The sequence below is a fragment of the Sorex fumeus genome, unplaced genomic scaffold (genome assembly GCF_029834395.1).
Source record: "Sorex fumeus unplaced genomic scaffold, SorFum_2.1 ptg000035l, whole genome shotgun sequence".
NCBI lineage: Eukaryota > Metazoa > Chordata > Mammalia > Eulipotyphla > Soricidae > Sorex > Sorex fumeus.
This window is the reverse complement of record NW_026606092.1, coordinates 25,442,710-25,467,024: the sequence shown is the minus strand read 5'-3', so window position 1 is coordinate 25,467,024 and position 24,315 is coordinate 25,442,710. Positions and strand designations below refer to the sequence as shown.

The 24,315-nt window shown below is 40.0% G+C and overlaps 1 protein-coding gene across 1 annotated transcript in view; it reads right to left on the bottom strand.

Moving 5' to 3' along the window:
* LRP1B (LDL receptor related protein 1B) overlaps positions 1 to 24,315 on the bottom strand; it is a 1,985,988-nt gene that overhangs the window by 392,342 nt on the left and 1,569,331 nt on the right. The window contains exons 42-43 of the mRNA XM_056117551.1: positions 5,992 to 6,181; positions 712 to 916 (exon numbers count right to left, since the gene is read on the bottom strand). Coding sequence (XP_055973526.1) covers positions 712 to 916; positions 5,992 to 6,181 — 395 coding nt within the window. The remainder of the gene's footprint in view (positions 1 to 711; positions 917 to 5,991; positions 6,182 to 24,315) is intronic.

Below are 24,315 nucleotides of genomic sequence, written 5' to 3'. Positions count from 1 at the left end.
TCAGAATCTGTTAACTCCCAAGTTACAAAGGCATAGCATAATGGTCTTCCTATGTCTACACTAAAAGGACATTGCTCTAGAGTAACTATGCAAAGGACATAAGAAAAACAGAGAAGCAATATTTCATTACAAATACAAATCTGGGGATCTCTGAAGAGTTTGACTTTACAAGTCACTTTACAAGTCACTTCTTAGGAGAAATTAGTGATTAACAGGTAGGGAAATCAGACAGAGAAGTTAAAGATGAATACCGAGGAAATGGGAGTGCTTTCGGATCACTGTGATTGGTACTACTCAGTAAACCCAAGCTCCTTGTGGCAGAGGAGAAAGCACAAACCAATGTTATCTTACACTTGGGCAACAAACTAATTTCATCTTCACTTACAAAAAGTACAAATGATAGTGTGGCCATGTTACCAAGTCATTTTACCAATCCATATACAATTAACATGAAAAGTAGAAGAGACACAGTTTTTCCTTCATTAGAATAGTTTATAATAATCGGGGTGTTTCTGGCAAAAATATCCTTCAAGGATTTTAAAATATCCACAGAAATTCTTTTCACTGAATATACTATCCAACCGGGTTGTTTCAAGTTGTTAGCTATTTGAGAAAGTCTATGGAATATCTATTTCAGACAATTATAAAGCATACATTTTTCAAATGTATCAGTGCTCAAATTTATAATGAAGAAATTCTTAGTGAACTTACATGTCTCTGGGTTCCATCATATTCACACCTTTCAATTTTTCCCAAGCTGCCATCAGAAAAATATAGCTTCTCTGCACGATGGTCAATGGTGAGTCCATTTGGGGTGAGTATTTCTGTACTGATCACCACTTGAGCATTTTTTCCAGTGAGAGTAGACCTCATGATACTTGGATGCTGTTCATTCCAGTTGGTCCAAAACATCAAACTAAAGTGAAAATAACAAATTTTTAAATTGATAGTAAAATACTAATAAAATGCTAATGTTGAGCTATTTTAAAAAGAAACAAAATTATTTGTCTAGGGTTTTCTGACTTTATAGAAGTATAGGTAATAATGTCACTGTCACTGTCACTGTCCTGCTATTGTTCATCAATTTACTAGAGCATCCCAGTAATGTCTCCATTGTGAGACTTGTTGTTACTGTGTGTGGCATATCGAATACATCATGGGTAGCTTGCCAGGCTTTGCTGTGCAGGCGAGATACTCTCAGTAGCTTGCCACGCTCTCCGAGAGGTGCGGAAGAATTGCTTGAGTCTGATGTGTGCATGGCAAACGCAATACTTGCTGTGCTATCACTCCAGCCCAGGTAATAATTTAAGATATGTATATTATGAATGAGACCAGTTGTAGCTACTGGTCTCTCAAACGGCACAAATGCTGGCCGACTTTGACCATGAGTGCGGAAAGGTAGGACTACAGCTGAATCTTACGAAGACAATGTTTATGAGAAACAGCCTCATTCCTGATGCCCCATTTGCTCTCAACGGAACGACCATCTCCGAATGCAACAGCTATGTGTACCTAGGTCGAGAAGTCAACATGACAAATGACCTGGCACCCGAGCTGCGCAGGAGGAAAAGAGCGGCTTGGAAAGCCTTCAAGAACGTCGAAGAAATAGCTAAGAGGATGAAGAACTTCTGGCTCCGGGCACATCTCTTTGATTCCACTGTTCTTCCTGCATTAACATATGCCTCAGAGACCTGGGCTCTATGCAAACAGGATGAGAACGCTATTCAGGTCTCCCAAAGAGGAATTGAAAGAGCTTTGCTTGGAATATCAAGTTTCACTCAAATGAGAGAAAGAATCCGGAGTTCCGACCTCCATCGACGATCAAGAATCAGGGACGCTGTGTCATTTGCCAAGGTTTCAAAAATCAGATGGGCTGGTCACATAATGAGATTTAAAGACGACCGCTGGACTAGAGCTGTTACCGAGTGGATTCCACGGGATGTCAAAAGACCTCGTGGCCGCCCACCTACCAGATGGTCAGACTTCTTCATCAAGATCATGAATGATCGGTTTGAGGGTCTTCATGCTCCCAGAACGAACAGATGCCATTGGGCTACACTAGCATGCGACAGGGACAAATGGAGACGTTACTGGCGCCCGCTCGAGCAAATCGACGACTAATGGGAAGTTAAGTGATAAAGTGATTAAGTATATTATGTTTTCATATGCCTTTTTTCCAATTTAAGGAAACCTAGACCATTTATGAAAAGTTATATTGTACAATCTCTAAAATGATATGTAATTAAAATGAATCAATTTGATGCATAGTGAAGATTTATTTTAATTAGAGGAAAAAGTTATTTTGAATTTTTTGTCAACTAACAATGTAACCTATTAATATGTTTCAGAAGTTGCAGCATGATTCTTTTAGATATTATTTTTAACCTAATTTAATTCCTCATTTTCAATTTGTATAAATCAGCATCTACCTACTCCTTCCTCCTTTATATTTTTTTTTAATTCTGTAGTCTGCTTTGTAAATTTTAGAGAATATAATTGCTAACTTCTTTACTTTTTTATTTTCTCTTCTCTTTGTCAGTTTGTTTCTTTTGTAAATAACAATGTTGTTATAAAATTCTATATACAACATTATATTCCTTAAACATATGTTGAAGAACATATTGATTTTAAAGAAAGTTGTAAAGCAATGTTTGTTGAACCATTCTAGAAGGAATCTGTAGGATACTATGACAACTTTTAGAAGTCATTGAAAGAGCGAAGAAATATAGATTTTTATTCTCTGTTACATGTATTGATGTTATAATCCTGAAGGATTGAAAAAATGTCTATTATTGAAATAAACTGATTTATGTTATCAATAAGAGTAGCCACTTTGTGTGCGTGGATATTTGTAATCAGAAATCAAGAGGGATAATCATAGATTCAAAACTTAGCAATGCTAAGAGGCCAAATTCCGAGAAAACTTTCAGCCTTCTCTCTGAAACATGTAAATACATATGTGCAAAGGTGTGTGTGTGTGTGTGTGTGTGTGTGTGTGTGTGTAAGCTGAATTAACCCAATCTGAGACACTTTCAAATGCTAAGTATGTGGTTATCTGAAAATTTCTCCAGGTTTTAGTAATGGCTATTTGATACTATGCCTTGAGAAATAGCACCCTCCCTCTACCTACACATCTACTGCTTTAAGGACCTGATATAACAAAGGAAACTCCAGTCCCATATGTCAATTCTTTCCTTAACAGAGCCTTAGAGGTTTAATCTTCCCTTCTTTGTACCATCAATTTAAATGCATGCCTACCCGTGACATACTCGATATGCCAAACACAGTAACAAGAAGTCTCATGATGGAGACGTTACTGGGCCCGCTAGAGCAAATCGATGAACAACGGGAGGACTGTGACTGACTGTGACTGCCCACATTCTTATAAGGTGGACTTTCACCAATAAATTAGATGGACTCATATGTTACAAGCTTGAATATTAAATAAAAATCTCTCCACTCAGAATCAAGCTAGCATGTTGAGATTTGTGACTTATGATATAATCCTTAACCTCTATTTAAAAATATATATTTAATTATCAAGTTTTGTGTTTTGGGTCAAACCCAGCAGTACTCAGTAGTTACTGCTGAGTCTGTACTCAGGAATCACTCCTGGTAGTGCTTAGGAGACCATATGGAACACTGGGGATTGAACCCAGGTTGGTTGAGTGCAAGGCAAGCATCTTAATCACTATACTATCTCTCTGGCCCCCCGTAACCTCTATTTTTACCTAACTAGTTTATTTTCCATTTTTATTTATAGGATTAAGTGTTTATTTGAACCTTGCAAAGAAAATTATAAGATAATATTTACTATTTACAGCAAGATTACTATGCCAATCTATGAATAATCACTTAAAGGCAGTGTAGGATTATGAAAAAATACAAAATGGAAATTTTTATATTACAAAAGTTTATTATTGGTCTGAAGAGCTAGTACAGTGGGTAGAGTGTTTGCCTTGCTAAGTGTCACAAAAGAACTTTACAAGAGAAAAATATTCAACTCCATCAAAAAATGGGAAGAAGAAACAAACAAAAATTTCTGCAAAGAAGAAATACAAATGGCCAAAAGTCACATGAAAAAATGCTTTACATCACTAATCATTAAAGAATCAAAATGATAAAGAGATATCATCTCACATCACAGAGACTGGCACACATCCAAAAGAACAATAACAACCAATGTGGGGAGAAAGGAGCTTTCTTTCATTGTTGGAGGGAATGCTGACTGGTCAAGCCTTTTTAAGTAAAAACACTCTGGGCACTCCTCAAAAAATAGAAATTGAGCTTCCATATGACCTAGGATCAACACTTCTGGAATCATTCCATGGCGGCCCCAAAGCACAGGCATAAATTCCATTTGTACTTCTATGTTCATTGCAACTCTATTAACAATAGCCAGAATATGGAAACAACCTGAGTGTCTGAAAACAGATGACTGGATAAAGAAACTATGTTTCATCCATACAATGGAATACTATGCAGCTGTTAGGAAAAATGAAGCCATGAAATTTGCTTATAAGTGTATGGGCATGGAGAGTATCATGCTACGTGGAATGAGATAGAGAGATAGACATAGACTGGTTACACTCATTTGTGGGATATTAAAAAAAAGAAAAAAAAAACAAAGTATGAGACTATCACCCAAAGAGTAGAAATGAAGGCTAGGTTTGGCCCATGGTTACAAGTTTGAAACAAGTTGAGGGGAGAGGGTAGTTAGCATAGCAAGGGTAACACTTTGGCAATGATAGTTGCAAATGATCACTCTGGACAAAAACTGAGTGTTGAAAGTAGTTATACATGACAACCTTTCAGTACTACCTGTGTTGCAAACCATCATGCCCAAAAGAAGGAGCAAACCATAATGTCCTTGCTATGCTGTCCACCTCTAGGCTACTTATCATTTGATCAGCAATATTGATTTGATATTAACAATTCAGTGCCTGAAGGGTCTTAAGCAAAAGTGAATAGAATAGCTCTGATCAAAGGGATTTATTTGGTCACTAATGTTGTGTGAAGTAACGTTTCATTTAAAACTCCTGCATCTTCACATATAAGTTGAAGGTGTTCAGGTAAATGAATTAAGGGCAATTTTATTTTCACTGTGTAAGATGATCTAAATTTATTGTTATTCTCACTCTAAGCAGTTTATTAAGTCCTTTCTTCTCACTGAAGTAAATGATCATCAGTGTCAGTGTTTACTAATCAGTGTTTTGTTTTGTTTTTATAAATCTTCAGTGCTTTTCTCAGCATACCTGAAAAAAGTTGTCAGTAAAAACCAGGTTGTTCTCATTATTTTTTGCTTGCATAATTAAAGAATAAGAGGATTTATATAACTAATCTTATGTGTAAGTAGAACTACACATACACAAACACACACACTTTGCTTATTTTTTTTTATCTAATTGTTTCCTTTTCAGCATTTTCAAAATATGACCTCTTTCAAATTTGCTGTCTTGTATTAATCTGAATATTTTTCTTGTTGTGAATTCCTTATAAGCTGTTTTTATATATGCTTTCAAAATATCTTATCAAATAGATATAGAATGTTTAGACTATTTTCAATTATTTATTGAAAATATAGCCGTACTCAAAGATTTGTTTTTACCATTTTAGTTTTCTTTGTATTCAAATTATATATATCCTCAGCTACTAAAATTACTCGACAAAATATAAAAACAGTGTTTAGGTTAATTGGCTTTCCCCAAATTTTAATTTATTTCTATTATGCATTAATGAATTCTTCATATTTTTTACCAAAAGAGCATCATGTCTATTTTACTTTTAATCATTTAAATTTGTCTTTACAGGATTTTCAGTGGAGTTAATATTTGTTCTCAAAAAAAAACCAAGAATTTATTCATATGTATAATGCTACTATTAAATTTATTAACTGTGAAAAGAGAACTTTAAATGAAATCTTTTTTTCAAAATAATCCTTTCGAAAACTGCTGTCCTAAATTTATAAAGACAAAAACTGTCATTTCTTACTTTTGACATTCATCCAGGGCTAGCACATGGGGGTGGTCATCCTCTGACATAGTAATGACAGCTTCTCTATCAAAAGCTCCAGGCCGGTTCTGATTCACTGTGTGTCTGGTGATGGAAGACGTAGTAGAGCTGGTCCAGTACAAAGTATCCCAGGCTCTGTGATAGGCAAGTCCTTCAACAGAGCCCACATCTGAGAGGGGAAAGAAGAAGAAGTCTGTGTGTTTTCCACAAAAGATATGACTCCTGAATAAAACATTATGTATGTCTATGTAATATTTTGGCAATTATCACTAACTCCAAAATAAAACTACATTATCATTATATCTAGCTATATCTGGCAGCCCACAGTGAACCTCAGCTGTGACCTCTTTGTAGTGGAATTTGAAAAAAATGTATTATAATAGACAGAAACTTCACCTGCCAAGAAAAAATAAAACACTAAGCAATTGTGTTTTGTTTATGGAAATATTGACTTCTCTTTTCTCATCACCTCAAGGTAAAAATCATCCAGTGCACAATATAAAGATTTTTCAAATATTTAATTTTAATTTTTAAATTAAAGATTTTTAAAATATCTTTTAAGTCCAATCTTGACTTTTCTTTTGTACCTTCATATAGCTAGCACAGCGGGTAGGGCATTTGCCTTTCAAGCGATGAACCCGAGTTTGATTCCTCCACCTGTCTTGGAGAGCCCAGCAAGCTACCTAGAGTATCCTGCCCACACGACAAAGCCTGGCAAGCTACCCATGACGTATTCAGTATGCCAAAAACAGTAACAAGTCTCACAATGGAGACATCACTGGTGCCCGCTGGAGCAAATAGATGAACAATGGGAGGACAGTGCTACCTTTATATAGAAGGCTTTGAGGGAGAGTAAATACATCAGAAATTACAACATATCTCAAATCATACAATATCGACTCCACACTCATAATTGTAAACTAATTATAGTGTTTAGTTTTAATATGGTGAGAGTTCTAGCTAGATGGTGGAATGATAAAACTCCTGGGTTATATTCTTCCTCACATATATAACAACAATAACAATAACAAAAACAAAACAGAAATATACAGCAACAATACTTGAAATTGGTGCCGTGTAATCCCATCAACAGCCAAGACTCAGAGACTGTAAAACCCAGCTCCCGGAAGAGAACAGCATAGAGTCTCCTGCCCCCGCGCCTGGCTGACCTCGCTGGGGCTCCTTTGGAGGGGAGCAGGTTGAGTTTCCCTCCCTGCCCTGACCAGGGCTCCGGCAGCCGAAGACCTCCAGAAGCAGCCACCACGATGCTGAGACCACTCTCCACACGTATGAAGGTACCGGCAGAGGAACAAAGGCATGCGGGTCCGGGGGCTGAGATCTCCAAGCCTGCTTGGATCGGGGCTGAGCATCCTCCACCCAAATCCTCCAAATTCCAGTAGGCAGGAGTCACACCCACCAACTGGCCCCCTGGTGCCATGTAATCCCATCAAGGCCAAGACTCAGAGACTATAAAACCCAGCTCCCGGAACCACGTGGCCGCATTTGCAGCCGTGCGACATCTTATTATCTCATTCCTACTTTGGACAAACTGGCAGGCTACCGAATGTAACCTGCCCACACAGCAGAGTCTGGAAAACTCCCTGTTGTGTACCCAATATGCCAAATATCAGTAACAATGATGGATCGCATTCTCCTAACCCTGAAAGAGCCTTGAATATGGCACTTTTTAAAAAATCTCAGGGCTAGGACGAAGGAGACGTTACTGGGGCCTGCTCGAGGCAATCAACGAACAATAGGATGGTCGTGATCGTCGTAATACTTGAAAGACTAATCTTGAGAATCAACATCATTACAGGGAGAGGTGGTAAGAGAACATCAACTTGTGTAGGAAAAGTTTTCTCATAATTGTATTAAGAATAGAATTCTTCACAAGAGGAAGGGATGATTAAAGGGCCATTTGGAGAAAATGAAGGTATTTTTAGGTTTCTTTCTATACTGATACAATTGCCCTTGAGCCTGAAGGGTGGTTACATGGCTGACTGCATCATTTGGGGGCCCCGAGCTAAAATGAGCCCATAGTATAAGTGATGCTTCAAATGTGGTTCAACAGATCCAGAGGAACAATGCTTCCTTGTTTTGTGTAAAGACAGTGGGAAGCTCAGGAATGGGACCCAGGAAAACCAGGGGATACTGGAGATGAGAATGTGGATACTTGTTTGTTACATGCCTGCCCACAACAGGCTTGCAAGATTGTCGCTTTATGCACTCTCTTGTTCCTTATAAGAAAGTTCTTCAAGGCTGGGGAGAAACCCCAGGAGACACTGAGACTTGAATGGATCATGAGAAATCTGACTGGGCAAGGGGGAGGTAGAGGGTAGGGATAGAGGGTTCCCGCTAGGAGCTTCTGCCTCTAGTTCCCAGGGATGTAGAAGGACCCAAAGAGAAATGCCTTATCACAGCATCAGTATAGGTGCAGCTTGAAGCTAGCTGGACACCTCACTGTTGATGGGAAAGCCACTGCCCTGGGGATGGTGCAGGTATGGCTGCTGGTCTTGGAAAGGTTAGGAACAGTGTTAGAACAGTGTTAATGCACAGTCTGTGTCGGGAGGGGGAGAGTGGAGTTGGAAGGGGCTTGAGTGTTTTAGAACAAAAGGGTGACTATAAAATAGCAGATATGGGGCCGGAGCGATAGTATAGTTGGTAGGGCATTTGCATTGCATGTGGCTGACCTGGGTTCGATCTCCAGCATCCCATAAGGTCCCTCAAGCACTGCCAGGAATAATTCCTGAGTGCAGAGCCAGGAGTAACCCCTGAACATCTCTGGGTGTGACCCCCAAAAGCGAAAAATCAAAAACAGCAGGTGTGTGCCTAGTTCAAAATAGAAATGTTAGGTTTCTTCTCCACAGCTGATGTCCACCTCTTTCTGCTTCCAGTAGCCCAGCCTGGGTCCTACACTTGGCAATGTAACCACAGGATTCCGCAGGATGATACTGGTTAGGTCCAGATTGAGAGTCACCATACTTGAGGGTTGCATTAGTGTGTTGGATCACACAGTACCAGCTGTGAAAAATAGAGAGGTGTTCCTCGAAAGAAAAATTTGAAAAGGCTCCCAAGACCCACCAAGGCCTGATACCCTTCAGCTAGAAATAAACAAGGAACCAGACTAAGAAGGTAAAACTCCCAGTGATCTACTCTTCAGCATATATGGACATCTGCAGTACTTGTCCAAAGTAGTAAGTGACAGCTAGAGTCTGTAATTCCCAGCAGCAGATACTAGAGTTTCAGGTGTTGGTGATGACATCTGTGAACCTTGTTTGAAGTTGAGCAAGATTCACCTCTGCAGGTGAGACTTCTTCGAGATTAACTGACTCTATGTTTCTGCAAAACACTCTCCATCTGCACCTGGGGCTGTCACTGGATTTACCTTCATCAATAGCACTCTCTGCCCATACTGACTATACAACCCCTGGCTCTGGAAGCAGGAAACTACACTTAAAGTTTCCTACTCAGGAAAACTGCTGGAACATATCTCCATCATAGTTTTTTATGAGGGTAGCCTTCCTTGTGGGGCCACAGTCTTCCACTGATGTTTCCCTTAGACTCAGTCCTCCTCCACTGCATACTGTGCTGGAAGTCTGGCTAATCTTCAGTCCAAATTCACAGTTCTCTTTCCCTAAAATCAGGATCTGTTCCTGTCTGAACCAGAAAAAAATAAAACTTAAGGCTGCAGAATATTCAGACCAGAACTGGAACATAATTTGGCAAAATAACATCAAGGGAATTAATCTTCTTAACACAGGGGTCCCAGAAAAAAAAGGAGACCGAGGTAGAAACTTTTACAAGTGATATAGCCCAGGATTTCCAGGTCATGCTCATCCAAGAGTATTAGACCTCCAAACAAAATAAGACCAAAACATATACAAATCAATGGATATCAAAAGTAAAATGGTAAAGCCTAAAGATTAGGAGAGAATGATTCAAGCTCTCTACATAAGGAAGTTGCTGTCAGTTTAACTTAAAATATCTCAGTCGAATTACAGGGCAGAAAAGCATGTTATCTTCAAAATGCTAAGAGGATATTCAGAGGCAAGAATGATATTACATGGGTAAGGGAATGGCATTGACTGTGGGTGACTTGGCTTCACTCCCCCCCACCCTATATGGTCCTTCAAGCCTTGACAGAGTGATCCCTGACTAGAGAGGCAGGGGTAAGCCGTTATCACTGTCGGGCTTGGCTGAAAATAAATAATAAGAATCTAGGAAATAGCTCACATGGTATAGTACATGCCTTGCATATACAAGACCTTGAGTTGAATTCCCAGAACCCCCTGGCCCCTGATCACTGCTGAGATCTGGTAATGCTCATAGCACCACCAGATGTGTTTCCTATTAAAATGACTAAACAAGTTTGAATAACTAATGCTAATTAACTAATGTACATTTATTGGATTCTATTCTAATAATGTGAAATAAAAACCAAAGAAAATAAAATTAATTGCCAGCTAAAACATGCTTTGACTGTTGTCAGAGAGTGATAAATGATTGTACACAGATTCCAGTGCATAAAAGTGTCAATGTGAAGAATAACAACTATTATTTGTTAAAACTATGTTCCCGATCACTAGGATTGCAGAAGACAGCTACTTTAGTTTCTGAATCAGTGCTTTTGATATACATTTAAGGATACCATATTACTCTAATTTTAATCATGTTTTTAAAGAATTCTTATTATGAATGACTAATTTGGGAGAAAAACATACAAATATATTTCTTACAGCTATATTAGGGCAGTAACAGCTTTATAAGAAGTAGGTCCTTTCCTATTTTTCTCTCAGAAAGTTACTACTTAGCTCTATAATTTAGTATATAAAATTGTTATATTTATGTTTATGATGAGTATCTTCTAATTTTTAAGTCACATTGGTAGACTTCAGTACAAAATAATGCAAAAGTATTTTGACTGAATTTCTTTCACACATTTAATTTTTTCTCATTTCTTTTAAAAATATTCTTCAGAGCAGAAAATTCAGTAAAGGCAAAAATTATTTTCAACTAGGAATAACTCAAATTTCTTTGAGAGCATCAGCTTATGTATCAATTATCTCTCTGGAGTTTATTTTCTTCTTCCTATATAAGAAACAAGTCAGTGGTTTTCTAGTCCCTTTTTTTTTCATCACCTGCATTTAGCCATGACTAAACAAATGATTATGCGTGACCCTATGTGAATTATGTAGTCAACAATTTACCATGAGTAGCCTTTGCTCATGTGGTCAACGAAACAATTTATGAGAAATTAATGGGACCGACTAGTTTGAAAATATAGACAACTGATGGTGGGGAAAGTGATAAAACATGATCACTTTAGAATTTATTAAAATATATTTATGGTTGGAAACATAGAATAGTGGGTAAGATGGGTAAAATGTTTGACTTGCACTCCCAACTAGAGTTTGATCCCCAGCTCGACCTACGGTCCCCAAAACTCCCACCAGGAATGATCCCTGAACACAGAACCAGGAGTAAGCCTTGGGCACCTTTGGTTGTGGCTCAAAATAAAAAACAAAAAAAAATGATATTAATGAATTATATATATTAAATTATATGTCATTCCTAGTTGAAGTTAGATGGAGACTGATGGTGATCAAAGATGTTTTCCTTATTATTCAATACATCATCTATTTAACTGAAACTTTTAATACTTAACTCATTTCAGAATTGGTCTACTTGTTAGCTCAACTCTGATTTAGCAGTATATGCAGTACTACAATCCCTACAGCATTAACAAAGAATGAAATATTACATAGATCTGAAAAAATCATGCCCATCAAAATCATTATTCCTTCATCATCTGTATCTGTCCTTACTATTAACTTCCATGAATCAAGAAGAAACAAGTTTGTATCAATATTCTTCATTATTTGATTTGATGTTTTATTTTTATATTGCTGCAAAGAAAAGTATAGAACGTATTTCACAGGGTCTGAGACCTGACCCAGGATTTTTATCCCTGGAGAAGTATCATCCCTTGATTACCACATAAGCATTAGTACTGGCTGGAAATATCTTACAAGCACCACTAAATTTAGTCCACAAAAAAAAAAAAAGGATATATTTTACTACTCAATTACTGTCACTGTCCTCCTGTTGTTCATCGATTTGCTCGAGCAGGCCCAGTAACATTGTGAGACTTGTTACTGTGTTTGGCATATCAAATATGTCACAGGGAGCTTGCCAGGCTTTGCTGTGCGGGCAAGATACTCTCGGTAGCTTACCAGGCTCTCAAGAGGGAAGGAGGAATTGAATTTGGGTCCGCCAGGTCGGCCACGTGCAAGGCAAATGCCGTACCTGCTATGCTATCGCTCCAGCCCATTACTCAATTACATTTTTTTATATTTTATTTTTTTTAACAGGTAACAGTATAACAGTACACTTATTTATAACCTGGTTCTATATTTTAAAAATATGATAGTAATTATAGATAGAAATGATTGTTCATTTCTTAGAAAGAGTATTCAATTTATTATGAAAATGGTATGTGTTATTAACACATTTTAAAATAAGACGAGTTAAATTGTAAAGTTTTGAAAAATGAAGAGGGGGGCATAAAACATAAAGACGTATTTTATGTTTATAAAATGTTGTTGTTGTTGGTGATGGTGGTGGTGGTGGTGGGGTGTGTGTGTTTGTGCTTATGTGTGTGTGTACACAATAAATCAGTTGAAATTAACAGGTAGAAAAATGACTTTTACTTACTACTCCTGGCAGATAATTATGTACTTTCAAAATGCAAATAAAATATCTGTCTCTTTAGTTAACCAATCTTGAAATATTGCAGAGATTAAATCAATGCAGAGTTAAACTAATTTCTGGAATACAGAGTTGTACAATAGTTATAATTAAGAAAGTTACTATAACTGCTATTTCAGCAGCTCTGTAGCCTAAAAATAAGAATTATATTGGACGAGTGATGCATAGCCAGAAAAAATACTGCTTCTTCTTTCTATGCATTTGAAAAATAGAATTGGACTTTAAATGGTAAAATTAATTTGTTATATACAGATGTTTATTTATAGTGATTCATACCTGAAAGTCACATAAATCAATGTCTTATAGTCACTGTTACTTCAATAAAAACACTTTTCTTAAAGTTTCTTTTCTTCCCACCCACCTTTGAATGGGGGATTTAATTCTACTCAACTGAAAAAGGTTCTCATATATTTTTGTAGAAATTATAAGTCATTCAAACAATGATGTGGGCAAATAATTCAGAACTATGGTTATTCCTTATATTTTAAATTCCTATTTCCATTGCAATTCAATAGAAGCAGAAATTGATTTTACTAGCCTTTCTAACCTTTCACAGTGGCATAAGCCACCATCATAAGAGCTACCCAGATGATTTTATAGAGAAACTCCTCATGCCATCACCATCGAAGAAGGAACAACACGCATTTCCTATGTATAGAGTATTCTGGCAGAACAAAATCTCACAAAATGAAAAAAGGAACTGAAGGATATTCTTGGGAGTAAGCCATACATAGAAAATATTGTCATACGTCTGATTGAAATTACACTCACAAATAAATCCTGCTGCAAGTGAACAAGAAATAATATTTATCTAGAAGATATGTTACAAAGATAAAGCACCACAATGACTTGTTGAGAGTCTTATTATTGTATTCATTGACTTGTCATCTATATCACTGTATCACTGTCATCCTGTGGTTCCTCGATTTCCTCGAGCAGGCACCAATAACGTCTCCTTCGTCCAAGCCCTGAGATTTTAAAAAGTGCCACATTCGAGGCTCTTTCGGGGTCTGGAGAATGAGACCCATCATTGTTACTGGTTTTTGGCATATTGAATATGCCACGGGGCGTTTGCCAGACTCTGCCTTGTAGGCAGGATACTTTTGGTAGCCTGCCAGGTTCTCCAGAGTAAGAACTAGATAATAAGATGTTGCGAGGCTGAAAATGTGGCCGCACGCTTCTGGAGCTGGGTTTTATAGTCTCTGGGTCTTGGCCGTTGATGGGATTACATGGCGCAGGGGGAAGTTGGGGGATCTGGGTGGAACCTCCTCCACCCAGATCCCCCATCTTCCAGTATGTAGGCGTTACACCCACCAAGTCCCCCCCCCGCCCGCCCCACATTGCTGTGTAATCCCATCAACGACCAAGACCCAGAGACTATAAAACCCAGCTCCCAGGAGAGAATAGCGCAGAGTCTCCTGCCTCCACACCTGGCTGTCCTCACTGGGGCCCTTTGGAGGAGGGTAGGTTGACTTTCCCTCCCTGCCCCAAGCAGAGTCTTGGCAGCTAAAGACCTCTGGTTTCAGTTATCTATATAGCTATAAGCTATTAGAAAATTTGTTGTTTATAATAACGTCAATGGTATGAAATACTCTGTTTGGTCTGGAGAATGTAAAGACACAGATAAGAAGGCTCACATATTGGTACTGAATTTAATATAGAAACTTTTAAGTATGGAGTAACAATATAGCAGGTAAGCTCATTTTTGCATTTTTTTGCTTGTTTGTTTTGTTTTGGCCACACCTGGTGATGTTTAGGGTTGGCTCCTGGCTCTGTACTTAGGAAACACTCCTGGAAGTGTCCGGGGGGCCACATTGCATGCTAGGGATCTAAGTCTGGTTGGCTGCATAAAGACTAGCACGCTAACTGCTGTACTATCTCTCTGACCCAGCGGGTAGGGGCTTTACCTTGCACTGGCATCTGGTTAACTTGGGTTCAATCTTAGATACCATGTACATGCTCCCTTCCCCTCACTCTACTACACACACAGAACACACACACACACACACACACACACACACACACACACACACACAAATGCATACACATCCTGTCTTAACACAGTCAATAATAAACCCTGAGGGGGTACGGTGCCACCAACAGGTCAACCTGTACCTGCAGGACAAGCCTGATGGTGCCCTCAGGCTTCCTGACACCCCAAAATTGTTGCTGTGCTTTTGGCCGGACCCCAACAACTTTGGACCAAGTTTACCAAGAAATTAAACGGTCAAAATTTAGGTATGTGGGAGCCATGCCCACAAACCACCTCCAGCTCAGCTATACAAGCTCATTCATTGGCCATATTTCAGACGCCCATAGATAAATCTCAAAAGAGATCAAAGCCACAGTTAATCTCTGATCTTCACATGGCTGAATATGACTGGGGTAAATTGGAGGGGAGCAGGTTGGCCTGTGCCTGCCCAAGCAGAGATCCCAGCAGCCGCTTCCTTCCACAATCCAAAATAACCGCCATACCCTTGTCCTGACTCCACCGTCTCAGGACAAACCTCACCAAGACATAATCTGAAAATTTGGGTATGCAGGTTTTTTGACAGAAATCTCCAGATTTTCATGGATTTGAGGTCAGTTATTTCTCACCACTTCCCAAAACACGTGGAAGCACTGGCAGTCACCCCATGAACCAACTCCAGTGCCACCCTGTAAACTATTTTACTGGCCTTGCTTCAGCGACCCATAAATAAACCTCGAAAGAGATCAGAAGCCAGAGACACAGCAGGGAATTCTGGAAGACACCACAGAGGCGGAGATCTCTCTGGGCCCCGTACTGAGCCAATTTTATCAGGGCACCCCAGATGGAGTAGGTGAAGTCTCCCCACCTACCACAGATGGAATCCCAGCGATCAAGAGCTTCCATAAGCAAGGCCCGGGTACACAGGTTTCAGTACTAAATCTCCATACCACATGGTGGCAAAGGCACCAGGCTGTTGCTCCCTGGTTCCCCACATGTTCATCAGCCTGGCTGTCACACCCACAATGTGCCTCCAGGCACCATCTTAGTGGACCAACAGCCATGGTCCACAGATACCCAGTTGAATCCCCAAAATGGTTTATTGCCCTACAGAAATGTCTCTGGAACCCAACCATTTACAATCTAGGATTCCAGAAGCACATGGCCATGGCACCCATGATATTCAAAATGAGCAATGAACAAGAAATGATCTAGCATCTGCCCCTGGCAGGAAGGGTGAACACTGGCATGTGTGTTGGGGGAGGGGGAGGAGGGGGATGTACTGGGGACACTGGTGGTCGAGAGTGTGCACTAGTGGAGGGATGGGTGTTCGATCATTGTATGGCTGAATCTTGAACATAAAAGCTTTGTAACTGTATCTCACGGTGATTCAATTAAAAAAAAAGTAATTTGGAGCTCATACCCAATTCAATCAGCTTAATCAATGGCTAAATAAATAGCAGTACTCCTACATTGGTAAAAAAAAGAAAAATGAATCAACCCTAGACCCCTGAGAACCAGTGACCAAACACCAAATAAATAAATAAATAAAATCTAAAAAGGCATTTTTAGTTGAGGCATCCTACATTTATCTTTACTGCAGTTTCCGGAGAAATAGAATTCTTATTACAATTCACAGCACAAACCTGATGTTGAATTCTATATTTCAGAATAACAGCAGGCTTCTCTTAAGACTGATAAAGCATACGTCACATAATGCCACTAGCAGATATTTACAGAACACCACTTATTCTATAGTACTCTTCCATGAAATGTTTCGAAAGTACTAATTTCTAAAAACAGGAAATTAGTGGTTTCCTATAGTTACGAAGCATGAGAAGAATCAAAAGTGATTATCAATTGTATGGGTTTTTTTGGGGGAAGATGATAAAAAATTTATCACGGATTTATGGTGGTGATGGTAATACACTTCTGTGAGTTAAATATTGAACTGTGCACTTAAAATGGGTGAATCTGTAACATTAAAGTTTTGATGCTTTGTTTCTCAAAGGACAAGCAAAAGTGAGATATGGTAAAGGCAATGATTAAAGAAAGCTTATTGTCAACGAACTGTTCAGTTTGGAATAGGCCAGTTCTGTCTTCAAAGCAGACATTTGTCTGTTTTAGTCACTAGATTGGATTTTAGTAGACAAAGAGAACAGGTACCATTTTTTAAAGAAGCCTGGGTTTCATACCATTGTGTGCCAGAATAAACAATAAAATTCCCTCCTGGGCTGGTTGCCTGAGATACACTCTCTAATGTGAGTTGGGCTTTTAGAAAAAGACAAACATGAGGAAGAATATCCTTTTCTTATCTTTATGTTTTGGGGTCTATATCTAATATTTATCCAGTCCACTTTCAAAGAAAACATATAAAACAATTTAAGAATGCCAAGTAATTATAATTGGGAAATATTTGTTTTCATATGATAAATACGATAACTTCATGATGAGTCTACTCATAGGATTATACAATAATTAATAAGATATTCTCATAGGATGAGAATTTGTGTCAGTGGGAGAGCTCTTGCCTTGTTGTATGAGATCAAGCATGGGTTTGTTCTCAAGCACTATGAATAGATAAATAAAAATAAAAGTGCCTTAATATTATTTCTTTTCCTCCCACCCTCTTTCTCTCCCTTGCTCTCTCTCTCTTTCTCTCTCTCTCTCCCTCTCCCTGTGTCTTTCAGTCTCTCTCTCTTTCCCCATCCCCTCCATATAATCTAATGAATTTTAAATATCTGAATATGTTCAAACTGTCAGTGGAAATGTTTTAGGAAATCATATTGTAAGGTTTGCTGGGGACTGAATGGCAGCCGGCTGATGAAATAGTGATGTGATTGGGGACAGATCACCCTGTCCCCAATATGAAAGACAGGACTGATGGCATATGGTGACAGGATGCCACTACCCTGCATTCCATATGTGCTCGCATTGATCCCCACCCCCCAGATAACAGAAGGTCAGACCAAGCACACTAATTCCACTAGTCTTTGTATACTTATTTCCCACCAAAAGGCCCCTAGGTCTTTCCCACGTTGTGATTCTACCCTAGCCTCACCTGGGATTTTGTATGTGTGGTGTGTGTGTGTGTGTGGGGGGGGGGGGGTGGCATGATTCTGCCCAGGAGCACACCTCTCTATTTCTTCATTCTGTAGTAAAATTCTCTTATTTCTTCACTCTTTTTCACCTCTGCCCCTCTCTCTGCACCAAAGAGGGCTCTCAAATCTGTCATATATAATTCCTGTTTATTTTCTTTAATTTATCTTACCAAAATTATTATCAATTGATTAGATTAATTATTTTCTTTTATTCAACTAGTTATCTCATTATAATAAATTCAATACTATAGACAATATACACTACTAGTACTCTGGTTTGAACTTTCTGGCCTTTTTTATACATTTAATAAATAAAACAAAAGTGGGGGGGGGCTGAAGTAATGGCACAACGAGTAGGCCAACCTGGGTTGCATGTGGCCAACCCAGGTTCGATTCCCAGCATCCCATATGATCCCCTGAGCACCAACAGGGGTAATTCCTGAGTGCAGAGCCAGGAGTAACCCCTGTGCATTGCCAGGTGTGAGCCAAAAAGCCAAAACAACAACAACAACAACAACAACAACAACAACAAGTAGGTGTTTGGTAAGGAAGATTGCTTGGCAATGGATTTCAAGACACCATAAAATAAAGATATAATCTGAGAAGAAACTATTTTGAAGATAGTCAGAGGTTCCTGATTTAAGACACGGTATCAGTGTCATTCTGTTGTTCATTGATTGCCTCGAGCAGGCCCCAGTAAAGTCTCCTTTGGCCTAGCTCTGAGATTTTAAAAAGTGCCACATCCGAGGCTCTTTCAGGGTCAGGAGAAAGAGACCCATCATTGTTACTGGTGGCATACTGAATACACCACGGGGCGTTTTACCAGACTCTACCTTGTAGGCAGGATACTTTTGGTAGCCTTCCAGGTTCTCCAGAGTAAGAACTAGATAATAAGATGTCCCCAGGCTGCAAATGCGGCTGCAGCTGCGCACTTCCGGGAGTGGGGTTTTACAGTCTCTGGATCTTGGCTGTTGATGGGATTACACGGCAGGGGAGGGGGGGAAATGGTAGTTGGTGGGTGTAACACCTATATACTGGAAGATGGGTTGTCTGGGTGGAGGAGGCCCCAGTCCCAATCTGAATCTGAGCAGGCTTGGAGATCTCCAAGCCTGCTTAGAGATCTCCAAGCCTGATTGGATTTAAGACAACACAAGCCAAAATATATAACCCTTCAGTCGCTATTTTAGCAAGAACATAAGAACTAAAATGACTCAAAATAAAGAATAGCATGTGCTAGGTAGATGGTACAATGAGCAAGGCACTTGTCTTGTTTGTGGTCAGCCTGGGTTCTACTTCGGCTAGCGGTAAGGCCCCCTTAGCGCCACCATGAATGATGCCTGAGGGCAAAGCCAGGAGTAGTACCTGAGGGCAGCTGGGTGTGGCTCAATTTCATTTCATTTCATTTCATCATCCTGTTAATCGTCGATTGCCTCGAGCCGACCCGAGTTCGATTCCTCCGCCCCTCTTGGAGAGCCCGGCAAGCTACCGAGAGTATTCGATATGCCAGACACAGTAATAACGAAGTCTCCAATGGAGACGTTACTGGGCCTGCTCGAGCAAATCGACGATCAACGGGAGGGTGTGGCTCAAAAACAAAACAAACAAAAAAAGAAAATAACCAAGAATTCAAAGTCCTTGACTGTGACCTAACAATGGAGTCTTGTCTATACTCACAGCCCTGATCAAAAAGCAACTTGTAAAAGGTCTATGTAATCATCTTCCAGGCTAATGGTACAACATTCAGAAATAGCCCACATCCCAGTATCATTTATGTGAGCATTCTTCAACCTTTTCACACCTATCCTGCATACCAATCTGGCAATTGTTACCAAGATGTTAAAGAAGTGACTTTTAGCCATTCTATATCAGTGGACTGACATCAGTTCATGGAGAGATGGTTCAAACCCTAGTTCATAGAACTCTTTATTCCTTCCTTTCACTCATAATTTGTTAAAATATATTATAGTGGCGCTTGATGGTTTCGGGTGCTACCAAAACTGGTAGTGCTCAGGGGTGACGCCTATGTCTGTGCTCTGAGATCATGCCTGAAAGTGCTAAGGGAACAGTGCAGTGCTCGAGATTCAACTAGAGAAAACTGCATGTAAGTCAAATTCCTGAATCCCTGCATTATCTCTCCAGTCCCTGAAAGTAATTTTGGTAAGACACACAAAAGTACCAAAAGAATTCGGGTGAAGATCTTTTGGTACCCACTGGTCTGCTGCACACTCTTTCCAAATGGAAATATGTGTTTCTCTAATACCAACTCTTGTCTCTAGAATAGAGGCCAGCAAGTGGCAAGCAACTGAACTTGGGTTTGTGACAACATGCGGTCACCTCAAGGGACCAGTCTACTATGGATACCAAAGGGTGCAACTCAGTCAAAGAATTTAAATATACAATTTTGTACTATTTTCTTTTTTATTTTCATTTTCTAAATTCTGCTTCTCTCTCTCTCTCTCTCTCTCTCAAAGGAAACATGTTTGCAAACTGGAAACTCTATCTTTAACAAAGACAAGCTTTTACTATCATCCCCAAAGCAGTTTTAATTCCCTGAAACTTGTGTAAATTCGATATTTCTATGTTAGAAGAGTCTTTGCCTTACTTTGCATAACAAAAGAGATCTATTTACTAGGTTTTCCCCAGAACAAAGGAGGAATTTACCCTAAGGGAGTATTGAAGCAGATTGAAAAAGCTAAACAGCTTGAAGTTTTTAAAAGACTGTGTGTGTGTGTGTGTGTGTGTGTGTGTGTGTGTGTGTGTGTAAATCTTACGCACCACCTCAATCCCTCTGCCCCATTTTAAAACAGTAAAGATGTGTCTTGCTCCTGAAATCAGGATTCAGCTGAAAACTATTAAGGAATTAGCTATGTCTATACAAATGCCTTAGTTTTGGGTCACCAGTAATGGAAACAAAGAAATGGCAGTGATGAAGAAATAAAGATTATGGACAAAATTACAGCAGTCTCTTTCCTTCAGAGGGAAATAGAAGTAAATGCTGATTTATCAGGTTGACACTGGCGTGTACCACTGACGGCTCACACTTAAATGAATTTTATTCTATTTTATTTTATTTTTTGCTTTTTGGGTCACACCCAGAGATACTCAGGGGTTACTCCTGGCTCCGCACTCAGAAATTACTCCTGTTGGTGCTCCAGGGACCATATGGGATACCGGGGAATAGAACCGGGGCCACATGTAAGGCAATTGCACTCCACACTGGATTATTGCTCTGGTCTTAATAAATTTTAATTATCACAAATTGCAATGCAAGTCAACATTGGTCAATGTGAGAATCTATAAACTCCAGGGTTTCTTTCTTTATTTTTCAGTTTAGCGGCACACCGTTTGGTGTTCAGGGCTAACACCTGGCTCTGCCCTCAGGAATCAGTCCTGGCAGCCTCAGGGGACCTAATGTGATACTGGGGATGAAACAGGGATGGGGCCTGAGAGATAGTACAGTGGGTAGGTAGATTGCTTACCTTGTATGTAACCAACCCACAGGCAAGGTTTGATCCTAGGAGTAATTCCTGTGTGCAGAGCCTGGTGTAAGTCGGGAGAATCACTTGATGTGGCTCAAAATTCAAAAACAAAATAACAATAACAACAACAGAAAGGTGGGCTGTATGCATGGCGAGTGCCTCATCTGCTATACTGGCACTCAGGACAGAACTTCTAAATTTTCCAAAACTCTCGGATTTCTGTATTTAATTTTTACAAGGAAAGGATTATATAGGTCACTGTCACTGTCCTCCCATTGTTCATCGATTTGCTAAAGTGGGTCCAGTAACGTCTCCAGTGTGAGACTTGTTACTGTGTTTGGTATATCGAATACATCACGGGTAGATTGCCAGGCTTTGTTGTGCAGGCGAGATACTTTTGGTAGTTTACCGGTCTCTCTGAGAGGGGCGGAGGAATCAAACCTGGCTCTGCCAGGTTCGCCTCCTGCAAGGCAAACACCCTACCTGCTGTGCTATCGCTCCAGCCCATGAGAACACAATATAGACTTTGTTTGCAAAAATATAGCTAGTGAGTGACTTAGAACCCTCTGCTATTTTCTTTGTAAGAACGTGGTATAGATATTTAGGTCAATGTAAAAAAAAAATAATATATTTGTGTAAAAAGTGTTGAGGGTTGAGTGGAGAGGAGTGAAAGTGCACCGGGTTATCTAATAGAGACAATTGGATATTTTAAATCTCTCCAACATGAGGGGGAGTCAGAAAGATAATGTAAATGGCTAAAGGACATAGTAACACTTTAAAAGGTAACACATGGCAGGCAGCTTCTTATCCTATTGACCCTTTATCTGTACCTGGACAAAAGGCAGGAAAATATCAGCTAGAATGGAAATCTGATGCTCTTGACTTGAACTTCCATGCTGCTCTCTCTCCTTCTGGTGTGGCTTTTGTTCATTTATTTGTTTATTCCTGAATTTTCTTGTAACACTGTCTTCTCATTTTACAGAACCATTTGATTTCTTTTTTAGTAAACTTCGTGAAGCCTCCTGCCCCCGTGCCTGGCTGCCTGGCCGTCCTCACCGGAGCCCCTTGGAGGGGGGCAGGTTGAGTTTCCCTCCCTGCCCCGAGCAGAGCCCTGGCAGCCGAAGACCTCCAGAACCAGCCACCACCATGCTGAGACCACTCTCCACACGCATGGAGGTACCGGCAGAGGGACAAAGGTATGCGGGTCCCGGGGCTGAGATCTCCAAGCCTGCTTAGATCAGGGCTGAGCATCTCCAGCCAGGTCCTCCATCTTCCAGTAGGCAGGGGTTACACCCACCAACTGCCCTCCCAGCGCCTTGTAAACCCATCAATGGCCAAGACCCAGAGTCTATAGAACCCAGCTTCCAGAAGCGTGCAGTTGCATTTTCGGCTCTGCGACATCTTATTATCTCATTCTTACTTTGGACAACCTGGCAGGCTACAGAATGTAACCTGCCCACATGGCAGAGTCTGGCAAACTCTCTCGTACGTACCCAAAATGCCAAATACCAGTAACAGTGATGGGTCTCAGTCTCCTAACCCTGAAAGAGCCTTGAATATGGCACTTTTTAAAATCTTAGGGCTAGGATGAAGGAGACATTACTGGTGCCTGCTCGAGGCAATCGACGAACAACAGGATGATTGTGATCGTGATCACTAAAATTATCCTGTCAGAGGACCAGAAACTTCTCTGCTGATGCTTTAATTTATAAAGTTCCTCAAAGTTTGCAAGGAGGAGAACATGATGTAGAGGAATACAGTCTGGTGTAGAATAACACTGTCACAGAGAGCTTAGGTTTATCGGGTTACACCCATCACAGTGCTCCCGAGTCACTCCCATTCCTCTGTTTATCTGTAAACTCCTCTCTGTGCTCTCCTCCCCAGCCAGTTAATCACCTTTTCTCCCTAATCAGATTCTGTTAGCTTGTAAGATCAGATCCTTCTAAGAACACTGTACTTGTATTGTAAGTTATGTCATTTGCATAGTTTACCTTAAAGCAATGTCCTTTCTGTATGAACACAGAAAGACAGTTAATATTATGCTTTGTAACTTGGGAGTTGATTGACTCCAAATAATATTTACTCCTGGGCATCTGCTTCCTTGACTCAGTTACCCTTAGTTACTAGCACCCCAAAAGCAAGATCCCGACGAGGGACTGAATGGACCCAGGGCAAGCTGTGAGCTACCCTGGTATCAAAATGGGCTAGATCAAAGCGTCACGAGATTCAACTATAAGTTGAGGGTATGATCATGGACAAATGCTGTCATGATCCAAAAGTAAATAACAACGAGACTAGGACCCTACTGGGACTAGGAAGACTGACCTGGCCTGAGGACTGTTATATATATATATATATATATATATATATATATATATATATTATAAGGTAAGGAGTGGTCTTACCTCTCTTTGCTGATTTGTTAATATTCAACCCACCTTTGTGTCACCACCCTACGTGACTACTATATAAACTAAGACTGTAAGCTCGAAGGGGGCTTGGGCTCAAGAGAGCAGAGACTGAGGCTCAGGCTGAGGCCTGCGCAGAGGTTCAAGCTGAGGCGCTTGGGCTCCAGAGGGCAGAATCAGAGGTGAGAGTGAAGATTGGAATAAACTACAATTGATACCGACCAGCCTGGCCCTCATTTGTTCCTTCACCTGCCCATCGCCATTGACCTCCCTGGGGTGGGGGAAATGGCTCAAGACTTCCGAACGCGGGAGGCGGGAGAGATAGAGCACCGCCGGACCTTCTGAAAACACACAATTTGGACCTTACACAGACATGGCCCCTACTCTATTTCTGTGCTACATTCCTAGTACTAATTTGAATTTTCTGATCGTCTTGTTTACTGCTAAAAATCTTTCAAAAGTTTGTTTTTTTCAGACAAGTTTTCTCCTGTTTTAATTCTATTCTAATGGTACTTCCTTCCCATTATCCTTAGCTAGCAATTCCTCCACTAGCTGTAAACATAATTGTTATTTAAGGT